This window comes from Triturus cristatus, chromosome 10, assembly GCF_964204655.1.
Source record: "Triturus cristatus chromosome 10, aTriCri1.1, whole genome shotgun sequence".
In the NCBI taxonomy this organism is placed as follows: Eukaryota; Metazoa; Chordata; class Amphibia; order Caudata; family Salamandridae; genus Triturus; species Triturus cristatus.
In genome coordinates this window covers 323987059-324001023 of record NC_140593.1, presented here as the reverse complement: position 1 = coordinate 324001023, position 13965 = coordinate 323987059, and the positions used below count along the sequence as shown (strand labels likewise).

General features: G+C 44.1%; 1 protein-coding gene across 2 annotated transcripts in view; it reads right to left on the bottom strand.

Annotated features, from left to right (window-relative positions):
- STAM (signal transducing adaptor molecule) overlaps window positions 1-13965 on the bottom strand; it is a 249266-nt gene that overhangs the window by 154384 nt on the left and 80917 nt on the right. For both annotated transcript variants that reach the window (XM_085631519.1, XM_085631520.1), the window contains exons 5-6: window positions 9889-10035; window positions 754-844 (exon numbers count right to left, since the gene is read on the bottom strand). In XM_085631519.1, coding sequence (XP_085487645.1) covers window positions 754-844; window positions 9889-10035 — 238 coding nt within the window. The remainder of the gene's footprint in view (window positions 1-753; window positions 845-9888; window positions 10036-13965) is intronic.

The following is a 13965-nucleotide window of genomic DNA, read 5'->3' as shown; positions in this document are numbered from 1 at the left end:
CGGTGAAAAACCATAAATAAATAAATACATACATAACTTAGCATTTAAAAAACCATACAAATTCACTGAAAAAACCATAGGTTTCACACACGTTATAGTTAGGAATTAGCATTTAAAAAACCTTGCAAATTCACTTAAAAAACCATAGGTTTCACACATGTTATAGTTAGGTGGATATTTCACTCGTAAAAAACCAATGAAATTCCACCGTTATAGTTAGTTCAGATAACTATAACTTGCGCGACCGCCACTCTATCACAAGGATGATGTCATCAGTGATATCAAGAGTGATGCCACTGACCATGTCATGAGTGATGTAATATGTGACGTCATGAGCAGTGGATTGCGGGCACGCGAGATATAGTTATCTGAACTAACTATAACGGTGGAATTAAATTGTTTTTTTACGAGTGAAATATCCACCTAACTATAACATGTGTGAAACCTATGGTTTTTTAAGTGAATATAAATATATATATATATATATATATACACACATATATATACATATACATATACACACACACCATTTACAACAGACTGACCTGTGGCCAAAGAGTGGCAATTGGGTTTTGTCTTCAATGCCGTTTTAGGGAAAGAACATAGGCCCTGGGTACTGGTTTGGTAGGAACCCAGGGCACACTCAGTCAAAGCACATCAGCAGTTTAGCAGAAAGTGGGGGCAACCATGCAAAAAGAGGGCACTTTCTTACAACAAACATTAAATCTTATTAGGACAAGCAACAGTACTTGCCTTTTGCAAGATCTTCCTCTTCTTTTTTGCTTACTACTGTGCCAGGATCCTTGGCAACAAGTGCTGGACTTGCTTTTGCTTGATCTGCAGCCTAGATGAGAAATATAAATAAAGGTAAAATGAAATGTGGCTGTATATGGCACCAAAAAACCTTTACATTTTTAAGATTAGCATTTTAGAGCTTCCGAAACAATAACTAGATATATATATTTTCTTTTTTTTCGCTGAAAAAACCATAGGTTTCAGGGGCGTTATAGTTAGCTGGACTTTTCACTCGTACAAGACCATTGAAATTCCCCGTTATAGTTAGTTCAGCTAACTATAACTCACGCGCCCGCAATGCACTGCTGATGACGTCACATATTACATCACTCATGACATCACTGATGACATCTCAAATGACATCACTGATGACATCACTGATGACATCATCCAGTGAATGTCTGTTTTTCTGAAAATTAAATATGTTTTATATATGTATATCTCAAGGTCGATGGAAGAATAAATGGGAATATAAGTGTCTAAATGGATGATTTTTTTTTGGAAAATTCATTGTGTAACTGACTGATTAAGTGTATCATAGTGAATACATGGCTTAGTGAGTAATGTTTAAATATGTAAATATCTGTATCAGTCTCTCACTTTGTGTATAAGTGGCTGCATGGGTTGGTGAGTAGCTACATGGGTATCTATATAGGTTATTAGTTGGTTTTTTGAGTATCAGTATGAGTGCCTGCATGGTTCGGTGGGGGGTAGTACGTAGTGCATAGGTGCATGAATGAGTGACTCACTGTTTGTATGTGTTGAAGACAGCATGTGTGCAGGACTGTATGGGTGGATGAGTGTGTGCATGGGTGTGTTAGTGAGTGAATGACTGTCTCAATAGTGTCTTTATGAGTAACTACATATGTTTTAAACTAGTATATGTGACTATTGGTGTATATAAGTGAGTATATGTGAGAGTGAGAGATTGAAAGAGTTCCTGTATGAATAAGTATGTGTTTCTATAAGTGATTGTTTAAAAGACTAAGTATGTGTAAGTTTCTGTAGAAGTAAGTGTGGTGGTGTGTGTATAACTGTATATGCAAGTAAATGGATGTTTGATTCTTTATTAGCATGAGTGACTATGTGTGTGAGTAACTCTATGGATGAGTGGCGTTGTGTAACAGGATGTATAGGTGTATGAGTACATATGATGAGTGAGTACATGTATGAATGACTGTGTAGGACTGTTGGTAAATTAGTGGATGTGTATGTGTGTGAGAAGTTGGCCTGGCATATGCTGTTCCTAGTTGTAGGGACACCTTGCACCAGTCCAATTCGACTCTTATTGATGATAGGTTTAAGACAACCTTTAAAGAAAGCTATCCTAGTGGTAGCTGTGGAGAGCAGCCTTCAGGCTAAGTCTTGAAGGAGTGTTAAGCTTATTGTTTTACCATAATAACCTCTTGAATAACCAAATGAAAGAGTAGCCCACACAGGTATATATATAAAGTATATGTATTTATTCTAGACAGAATCCCACAGTCACTTTATGTGGCTGGTGGCAAAGTTACACTTCAAACAAGCATTTATAAACACAATAAATAGCACAGAAATCAATGGGCCCCAGGGGGGGACCAAACCATATACTAAAATAGTGGTATAAGAACCACGACAATTCTACAGGCAATGCCTAGGGCATTCAGGATCGCTTGCCCCTTCAGAATCCACCCACAGTCAAGAGGAAGGGGACCCACGGGAGACGTGTGCAGTGCAAAGAGCTGCTATCGGGATCGCAATGTTAGCCTATGGAGAATGTCGCGGTTGAATATTTAAGGATGAAAGACACTTCTAGCAGTAGTACAAAGTTCAGGCTTGAGACTTAAGGCTTTGGAGAGCCCACCACCACGGGAGTACCGAAGTACCACTGTTACCTGCCCCAGGGAAGCCGGGTGCATAGGTCGATTCTGGTGTCGGGTCGCGGGCTGATTTTCAATGGAAAAGTAGTCCAAACTGCTGCTAGCTGAAAGCGTCGATGAAGTCGTGAAGATCTAAGATGTAGAAAAGGTAGAGAGGAACCTGAAAGCAGAGGGGACAGAGTCTGGGTCACGGCACAGTGACCAGGGGGGCTCACAGCAAGGAGCCCTTCGATGTTGGGTGCTTCAGGTGAGGAAGATGCAGCTTGGCTCTGCAGTCAGGGGCTCCGGGAGGCTTCAAGGAAGGCCAGCTTCTGGAGGGCGACTGTCCCACGTCGGATGAGGGTCGCTGCGGTGTTAGTGTCCCGATTGGATCCACTAAGCCTTGGCAACCGCAACCCAAACAAAGCAGCTGCTGGTGCAGACCCACGAGGTCTGAGGGTGCTCTCCTTTGGAGGGAGCGCAGAGCAGGCCTGGAGCAATCAGGGGAACTCTTGGATGTGAAGATTGTCCTCCGCCAGGGCCCACAAGTCGAGAGACAAGGGACCGCGGAAGGCAGCAAAATGGAGTGCGTAAAAGGGCTCCCACGGGCCACCGGAGTGGACTAGGGAGCTGAGATTTGGCACGGATGCTGCTTGAAGGTTGGCTCAGAAATGGGCCAAAGCACAACTTCCCCACTGGTCGGGGTCGTGTGCTAGGCAAGAGGTGGCCGGTGTCTCGGGGTATGCAGGGATCTCGGCACCCACGTGGTCCACGGTGCTCAGACTTGCTGGGCACGCTCACAGCACTCTGGGATGCTCTGGAGACCCACCTCAAGGTTGATGGAAGGCGTCGAAGTTCGTGAGAGCAGCGAAGTTCCAACCGGGTATCTTGCAGTTTTTCAGGTGCCTGCCAAGCAGGGGGATAACTCCTTTATCCCAAGGGAGATTTATTCAGTCAGCTGGGCAGCAGCTCGTCAAAGGTCAGTTCTGTAAAGTTCTGGATTAATCTGAGGCTCTGGGGCCAGGTTATTCACATATATCCCCAAGATTAGGGGATGGTCCCAACAAGAGCCTACCAATCAGAGTAGAGGCGGGAAAGGGTGGCTACACCCACTCCCCTTTGTGTGTTTCCCGCCTGGGCGAGGGGCAGGATGCCCCTGAACCGGTTCCAGGCGGTGTATGCAGAATTGGGGCTCTGCAGCTGCCTACGTGCAACTCTGAATGGACATTTGGTGCACCCACCCTGTTCCAATCCACATATCCTGTCTGGGGAGGTGCTGGCACCTCCCTGCCACAGGAGCCCTATTGTCCAGATGGCGAGGCTGGGGTTTTCCCCAGCAACAGCCAGCCAGAGTCGTGTAGGTTGCGGACAGTAGCCATTTTGTGGTACATGTGCACTTTTAAATTGGTGTCTAAATTCTACCGCTTTTCCCATATCGCCCTTCTAGCAAGGGGGAATCGTACCCTCATGCCCATGGCTGGACTGGGGGTATGATTCCTTCATGTTTGACACCAAACACGATATGGTTCTGTGTAGCCATTCTCAAGTTATTGCGATGACGCGTTTCACTTATAATGCGGTTAAAAGTATATGGTATGGCTACACTACAAACAACCCAGTAACGATTTTACGAAGGTTGCAGAGAGGTCCTACTCACGTAGGGGTCCGCCCTCACACATACCTCAGCACCCAGCCCTGTAGGATTACCAGGGCCTGCCATAGGGGTGACCTATGAGAGTATATGTGTTGTAATGGTGTGGGATATAGGGTACCTACATCCCTGTAAGGGGTGCTAGCACCACCTTACCCAGACTACAGTAGTGGTCTGGTGGTGTCAGTTTGGGTGGCTGTCCCAGGGTGGCACAACAAGTGCTGCAGCCCTGGTAGGCCTACTGGGGAACCCATGCCCTGGGTACCTAGGGTACCATCTACAAGGGACTGGTAGGGTATGCCCAGCATCCAATTGGTTGGTACCTAGGGTACTCACATCGTTTAACAGAGGAAGCAGATAGGCTGGGGTCCTGGATACCAGGGCCACAGCCTCGCTAAAGTCATAAAAACAGTCAAAACATCAGCAAAAAGTTGGGGGCAACTATGCAGTCGATGCCACTCTCCTACAATGTGGATCTTAGAATTACTGGGTTGTTGTAACTGGTATTGGTATGTCCACTGTTTTGAAAATTTTAGTTTCTATTTTTGAATGTGTGTATCAAAGATTATATTAGGGGGAGAGGAGGTCTGCCACTCTATCACAAGGATGATGTCATCAGTGATGTCATGAGTGATGTCACTGACCATGTCATGAGTGATGTAATATGTGACGTCATCAGCAGTGCATTGCGGGCGCGCGAGTTATAGTTAGCTGAACTAACTATAACAGGGGAATTTCAATGGTTTTGTACGAGGGAAAAGTCCAGCTAACTATAACGCCCCTGAAACCTATGGTTTTTTCAGTGAATTAATAAGGTTTTTTAAATGCTAATTCCTAACTATAACGTGCCTGAAACCTATGGTTTTTTCAGTGAATTTCAAAGGTTTTTTAAATGCTAATTTCTAACTATGCCTACAGAGATAGGACATGTGAACAAAGAAGAAAAAACGCACAGAAAGAAACCTTGCTGGAAAATCATCCTGTACCCTCAACTTTTTCAGACGGATACTGGTGGTAACCGAGTCTGACTAACCAGTCCTAGAGGCATTGCTATGTTAAAAGACACTCGGAATACAGTGAAAACACCTACATACACTAGTGAACACTATGCTTTGGGGTCCGCCTGTGATTAGCATGACCTCCTCTGTAAGCCCCTAGTATATAATAGGGCAGGGGATTAAAACTACCTCTTAAAACGCGCCACAGGGCGTGTTTGCACACGTCACCTCAGGCCCCGTCCCCTCCTTTCCCCACTGTGTAAACACGCCCTGTGGCCGTTTTTTACGTTGGGAGATTAAGTCCCCTTGAATTCTGAGGGTCCCTAGGGGCAAAATAGCCCACTAGGTACGTCCAGTAAGCGCCATTGCAGAGAGGTGTAAAAAAGGGGCACGGCCTGCACCACCTCTCTGCAACGCAGAGCAGTGGCGCTTACTGGAAGCACCTGGTGGGCTAGTTGGCCCCCAGGGTCCCTCAGGATTGAAAGGGAATTATTTCCCCAACTTAAAACGCGCCACAGGGCGCGTTTGCACACGTCACCTCAGGCCCCGTCCCCTCCCTTCCCCACTGTGTAAACGCACCCTGTGGCCGTTCTAAGTTGAGAGATTAAGTCCCCTTGAATCCTAAGGGCCCCTAGGGTCAAACTAGCCCACTAGGTACCTCCAGTAAGTGCCACAGAGCTGCGTTGCATAGAGGTTTATAAAGGTGCGTGGCCTCAGAACATCTGTCTGCAACGCAGCTCCCTGGTGCATACTGGAGATACCCGTTGGGCTAGTTGGCCCTCAGGGATCCTCAGTATTGAAGGGGAATTAATTCCCCAACTTACAACTGGCCAGGGGGCGCGTTTGCAGAGTGCTGCAAGGAGGGGGCGTGGCCTCCGGCGCGATGCCGGTCTTTTATTTATTTTATTTTTTTAAATAAGGAGGGCTGTGTGGCCCCCCTTCTTTTTCCAATTTATTGGCCCTGGGGACCCCACTCCCCATGGCCTGCACCCCAATTTTTTTTGTTGAAAAAAATACATTTGGCCCTCCCAAGGCCTTAATTGGCCCCGGGGACCCCAACCCACGGGTCATGGCCTTTGTTTTTTATTATTTAAAAAAATTATATATTTATAGAAACACCTAGGACATGCTGGACAAACCGTATGTACCTAGCACCATGACGATTTGCATGATATTCATTAAAAGGCAACTATGCATACAATGAATCTACGTGGAATGTATTTACACCGCTAGTGAAGCTCTGACGTGAATGACGCCCTACCATGCCTAATCCCGGCGCCCCCGCCGGTGGGTACTCTCCAAGTAGACACCCTTGTCGTTTATTTATACAAACATGGGTAGCTATTGACGGGCACATTTAATATACACGCACACCAAGCCATTCAAAGGGGATTCGACAAAAATTCGACCAAACTATGCAAGAAACCCCCCTCACGGTTAATAAAACACACATCCACCGCCAGATGTGTAATACTTTTCATTTTACTCTCTGGAAAGGAGACGAACCTCACTTGAGAGTCACAGCGTGCTCCTGGCTGAGCCCAATGCTGTGTTACACCCACCAGTGCCAGCCGAGTGCCACACACCTCTGTGTTGTATTCCACCAGCTAGTGTGTATGCTATCACACTCTCTAGCCCATGTGCACTGTAACACCACCCCGTGAATATGTCATGCCACACTTGCCTTCGCACGGGTTATATTGCCCCATCTAACGTACCTTCTTCGATGCCTATGTTATAACGCACAGCGCTATGCCATACATATTACAATCTGGGATCCATATCTTTGTCACAGTGCATATGCAACGTTACACTCTCCAGCACATATTTTATATTACAACTTTAGAGACTAGATAGGTTACAAACACGGCCCTGTGCATATTACACTGCAAGGCGCATAACGCATAGCATGCGCTAGTGCCTGTGCTATCTCGCGCTCTCCAATGAATCTGTCATTGCGCACAATGTATTGCATATTATATTTCATGCCCCGTTTCATCTTATATCACAGTTTTTGGTGCATAGTTTATACCATATACTATATCTAGTTTTCATTTTCAATCGTGCTCTCAGGACTATGTTCTATATAACACTGCGTCCACCTACCCTTTACATGGGCATTACATTTTGCGATGGGGGGTGGAGGGTCAGGGGGTGTTTCTGCCAAGTGAGCCCGGAGTCAGTCACAAACGTCCTCTTCTTCCTGAATAAAAGTGAGATTATGCTGCATACTTTAAGTAGTTCGCACAGACACACATTTTAAAAACAATAAAGTTCCTAATACCCACCTTCTCTGAACAGTTTGCTTGCCCCATCCACCTCCTCCCTATCCTCTGTTGTCTGAATCCATGGACTAGCCTCCTCCCTCCTGCCATGCATGGTCTGATGTGCTGCCACTGCCCTCCATTTAGCATGATGTACCTGTCCACTCCTCCTGCCCTCCATTGCCCAATTCTATGCCCCATCATTGACCTCCTGCTTAGCCTCTGTGCTTAGCAAAGAAATACCTCAAATGTCATTTTGCAATGGCTAAGAGGTTTTGCATGGTCCCTCGCTGACCACAGTAGGAAACTAGGCATCATTCTGGACAACAAGCTAACCAAGGCAACTCAGGTCAACTTTGTCTCCTCCTCCTGCTGCTTCTTCAACCTCTGCATGCTTCATAGGATATTCAAATGGGTACTCCAAAGCTCAAGACGCACCATCACTCAGGCCCTCATCTCCAGCAGACCAGACTACGGCAATGCTCTCTAAGTAGGGATTGCAGCTCACCTCCTCCTCCGACTACAGACCATTCAGAACTCTGCAGCCAGACCCATCCTGGATCTCCCTAGATGAACCCATATCACCCCCTACTTTAGGGAACTCCACAGACTCCCAGTTCAAGCTCCTGACCCATGCATACACGGCCTTACACAACTACGGACTGGCCTACTTGAACCAGACCCTGAACTTCCATCAGCCCAACAGACACCTCAGCTCCGCGTTCCTTTCTCTAACCGTCAACCCCCGCATCTGACAAAGCAGATGCGGAGGGCACTCCTTCTCCTACCTAGCAGCGAAGACATGGAATGAGCGACCCTTTCATCCACAGACCTCCCCATCACTTACAGAGTTCAGAAAGTTCCTGAAGACCTAGATATTCAGCTAATCACTGGCCCCTGCCAGCTCCTGTATACCATGGGTGACAAGAAGTGCTCTACATATCTACTGATTGATTGATTTGTGGGAAAGATTGACTGGTACATGAGCACCCAGTACACTGGGAAATGTCCCGTATAAGTACCACACCAAACGGAAGCTAATGGATTAAATTAAGGCCTTCTCTTAGTCCTCATAGATCATAGGACGGGAGTCTGATTGTTGGACAACACCAACAACATTGGACTCCTAGCAACTAAGTGTCTGACCCAAAGTTGTAAGCTCAAGGGCAAGTTGGCGGGATCAGCACTGTAGAGTACGGTAATAAGTGGGGAGAGGTTGTAAAAGACAAGAAAGGTGTCAGCCCAGAATGCCGTCAACACTGAAAGAAATGCAGTTGAGGCAACTTTAACGTCAAGAGACAGCCAATTGCAAAATACCTTTAAAGCTGAGGCGAACTCCATGTCGACTCAATGACTGACACAATCACAAACATTTTAAAGTAAATGAAGGTCCACATGCTACTCCACTTATTTGCATCGGAGACAAATGTTGTAATTACCTCCACTCCGGTCCATTTGGTGCACTTGCCCGATCCAAACAGGCAAAGTCACACAGAAGAAAGTAAGGAAAAAAGTTCAGAAATGGCTTTAAACAGAATTCCCATTTGATTTTATCACTTCTGAGGAAGCTTAATCTTTTTCCTGAGGAAAAAAGCATTCCCACTAGAAAAAACCCACCAAAATAGAAACAAATAATCAGAAATAAAGTTATTTCTAGAGGGCCCCAATTCTGATAAAGAATCAGGACAGGAAAGTGAAACTGGACAATGCAAAATGACAGAAGGGAAAGCAATCATCCGAAAAAAAGGCAAAAAAAATAAATCACATCTTCAATGAAAACATATAATTGAAAAAAATGTTCCATATATCATTTTACCACAAAAATAAATCTAAAAAGAGAAGTAGCCTTCTGTAATCTTCAAGAATGAGCGAGGAAATAAATAAATAAAATCGGTTCAATTGTTACTCTGATGCGCGTTGAGATTGTGGTTATTCTTGGCTGCTTTAGCGTGACACTGAGATTATTTCTTAGTATGAGGTGATATACCTTTCCCGAAGGTATTTCATTTTTTGCCTCTTTTTAAATGGAGGAAATGGCATTAGTGCTGTACTACTCCAGCATGTACAAGGTTTCTGAACCGAATTGGAGTCTACTCTAGGTTAATATATCATATTCGTAAATACGGATACGAAAATGCAGCCATTACATACGCATTCGCCATTTATAGTTGGAGAAATATATTCACTTGTTATAGCAGAGCCAGATCCTAAATGGAGCTTATCTAAAGTTTATGACAATTAATTGAGATCCCATGAAGAATCGAAAAACATTTCTGAAAAGAAGGCAGGACAGTGGGTTCAAAATGGTCTTCTAGGCAAACGTCAGTATTTCTTTAACATACCTGTGAACCAACGGCTGGGAACGAAACGCCTTGCTCCTTCAAATTTTTTATCATAGCAGATATAAGACTCAGTTGTGGATCAGTCTTAAATTCATCTGCCCATTCTACCATCAGGGCTTTAAGCTTTTCACACACCTTTGGATGGCCCTGTGACAAGAAAATTATCATTAATTAAAAAGAGACACATGCAAAAAGTTAAATTAGGTACCAAAACTATACAAATGGGTCTGACACATGCAGTGACAAGAGAAAGCGCTACAAAGGAGGTTGCTATTGCAGTCTCATAAATGATCAGATTGAAAACAAAGACAAGTGTGTCAAGCATCATCGACGCCACGTTATTTGTTAGGGCAGGCACAATTTACAGAAATAATTGTTGTGGTTCTTGACTGGGTACAAGGTGATGAGGAAGGGGAATTAACAGATGGCAAGAGGTGAACAGGGATACATTTTTGAAGAGGGCAGAAAAAAATAACAAATAAACTGAATACAGAATAGGCTGTGGCAGAGAACATGTGGGAATATAGTTTGTAGAAAAGTGGATTATTATTTTAGGTATACAAGTATCCACCTCAAAGGATAAGGTCACCACCAGCTAGATGTTATGCAAATTACATCAAATAAACCTGTGCTCAGTCCCAGGTAACGCGACACAAAGCAGTGAAGCTTAAATCAAAGGCAATGTGTAAATTACTTATGCAAAAACAACAGTTGATGGACAGAATGCAGAACAATGTCATACATTCACCCCAGTACAGAGATCTGGGCCTAAATCCACCGTTTATTTTGCTCACCATGCCATTCCAGTTTGAACTCAGCCATATGCAAATCAGTCTTGACCCTGTGCCTCATGGGAACAGTCCAGCCCGAACTGCCAAGCCAAGTCCTCCCTGGACTGGAAACAAGCATCCTAGGACCGGTTTCAGGGATTCACCCCTCTTCAGCCAGGATAGCTTGATTCCAGTGGCATCGAGAGCACGGGAACCACGTCTGGTCATACCCGTCCCACTTAGGGAGACTAATGCAAAAACAACAGTTGATGGGTGAATGTATGACATTGTTCTGCATTCTGTCCAAGTACAGAGATCTGGGCCTAAATGGTGAGCAAAAAAACTATGGATTGTAGGTCAACGAGGCGAAGCCCTGGTCGAATACAAGTGGATTTTTCCCAGTAAAAGTATGGAAGCCAAAAGGTCAAAGAACTTTCTACATGCCAACGCGAAAAGGGACTGTCATTTTTTTAGAAGTAAAATCCTCCCTGAGCTAGCTGCCGCAGAAATTGTAGCTGCTGCCGTAGAACAGAAGAACACATACCTGTCCAAGTAAATTGGCCCGCTGAAACTTTCTTACTGAATATTTTCGAAGACCCAAGGTGGAATGGGACTTAGTGATTTTTTCCACACAGGTGCTGAGAGCCTTAACTGGGACAAGGCTGAAACTCAATCTGATGCCGTGAAATTGACAGTTGGATGCTTTTTCCCCTCATCAGGTCCCACTGAAGCTCTGGAGGAAAGTTTTTCAATGTTTCTAGACTTTCATCTAGTGCCCAAACAACCAATGGAACACATTCTCAGTCCCCCAGGACCTCAGAGGAGGGCACTTTGTGAATCTCGCTGTACCAAGCAGAGGCCAACAGCAAACTCCAGTCCAGGTGCAGTTGCCACTTATCAGCTGGGACCCAGAAAGCCAGTCAACTGACCCTTGGAGACTTCTTTATCCTGGGAGCAAGTGAGCATGGCCAGTCCATCAGGGCTCCTCTCAAGTCACAGATCCATTACTCTTCTGATCTTCTAAAGGCCCAGAAGGCGTTCCTGATAAGGCATCTTGGGATGCCACATTTATGTCTGGCATCAGCTAGTAGGTTTGGATGACTCATGGGCACTTTCTAACCCAATGGGATAAAAGTTTCCCAGGGCAACCCCACTCCCTTTTTTAGTAGTTGCTGTCAGCCATACTGCAAACACTCCCACTGTGCCCCTCACTCTACAAGTCTATGATGGGGAAACTGTTCTCACTTTGCACAGAGCCTGTGCACACATCCACAGGTGTGGCCAGGTTAATGAGAAGTACTCTGTTCTGTAGTAAATCAAGACTGGTTCTGGCGTAGCTTTCCTCCTAGTGTGTTTGGTGCCAGTTTGACTAGAGGGGACAAAAGTGGAGGCCTTTCCAAGTGTCACCTCATATTTACTTGTGACGGGGACTTCCCATTTGAAGTTTATTAAGTTCCTGGACCAAACTCAACTGGTCTTTCTGCCTGGGGGAACAATACACCTCGCACACACAGGCCATTGTCTCTGCTCAGGGAGCAGTTTTCACACCGCTTTCAGGCCAAGTACTGGCTGGGCAGTTGAAGAAGAGCTAATACAAATTACCCTCTAGCAGCTTCAGGCAGGATAAAGGTAGCTTTCTAAAAGTTACGTTTCCAATCTATTGATTAAAAAAAACAACCATCATTAGATAAGATTTTTTTTATTAAATATAAAAATAAGTCTTTCAATGGAGTAAGTGGCTGGTTCAGTGAATACATATAGATTTAAGTGTATAATCTATATTCAAAACACTATTTGAATCCTTAAGGATACATTTCTCCTCTAAATAGCCTTAACTGGCAGTGACAAAGTTGAACAGATAGATATTCCCAGAACTTTGTTTTCATTTAATCAGTCTTAAGTCATTAAAACCCTTCTATAACCTTTGCTTCTAACTCACTCTAACACTCTACCCTGGCCACGAAGTAGTTTGTCCACATCCAGGCTGCTTTATCACACAAATTGTAAACCAGTCCCTGACATCATGCCATGTTCCAGATAGCCTAATGTTTTCAATGACACTCCCCTTGGCAATTAAAAGAGAAAACAATACACAAATCCTGGGACCTTGGGATTGCCAACATTTTGAATCTGAATTCTGAATCTCAATTCATTTAATTTCAAAATACTTTGGGGGAAATTTTGACACCCAATTTTGGCGTGGATAAGAGACTGCTTCCAAAGATGTGAGTCAATTTATTTTAAAAAGTGGACAGTTAGTGTCTTTCTTTTTTATTTTATTGGCCCTACCTGCAATCTTCTATGATGTGGAACATAATCTATTCCCACCCCTGTTTCAAGAAGAACTGTATCATTGTGCAGCTCCATTTCACATGGCAAAAAAAGGTCAGCTGTGTCTCCAATCCAAAATAAATTACGTATCACTGCTCTTACATATTTACCTCCGCCATCTAAACAAACATCTCAATGACAGAGCAATTAATTTCCACTACTAACCAAAAGAAATGCAGGCTATCTTACACATTAGTGATGTCAAGTAGTTGGGACTGGTGATCTGGCTTGGAGCTTGGAGCTAGTGATTTGCAGCTTAGTGCTTCAATAAGAGAGGCTCTTCTTTTGTAGCCTTTATAGTTACTAATAAACATGGAATAAATGCACATCCCTCGTGGGCTGTTTACTACTAACACCACCATTTTCAGTAAAGTATGCAAACTGGTCTGTTAGCGGGCATCCTAGCCACAAAACCTAGGCGGGTAAAACGTCAATATGTAATTGGTCAAATTAAGCATGCTTAAAGTATATCCTACTATTCATCCCTACACAGGAACGCCGTGTTATTACAGATGATTTGTTCAACCGTAATTTAGATTATGCATTGTATGCTGGTCTTGCGGACTATTAACTAGGGTGGCAACAAGCTATTCAGAATGCAGCTTTAGGGGCTTTATAAATACTTTGTATCTCTATCCTTAGGCAAGGTTTGCCAAGGCTGCTTGTCAAGCAAACAATATCTTTTAAATCTATGTACCTGAATTTAAAGCATTTACAGGTCTCCATCCTGACAAACCTTGCTCATAAAATACCTTCTGACATCAACACGTCACCATACATTAGATATCATTAGTCAGGTTACTTTAAACCAGAGGACCAGATTTGTACAATTGCTTTCACTTGCTTTAGATTAAAGGAAGTTGCTCATATTCTTTAGATCTTCCTTACGTTACAGAATGAGATTGCTTAGATCTCTTTATCTTGCATTATACTGCATCCCAATTACTTGGAACATCAAAACCCTAGCACAACCATC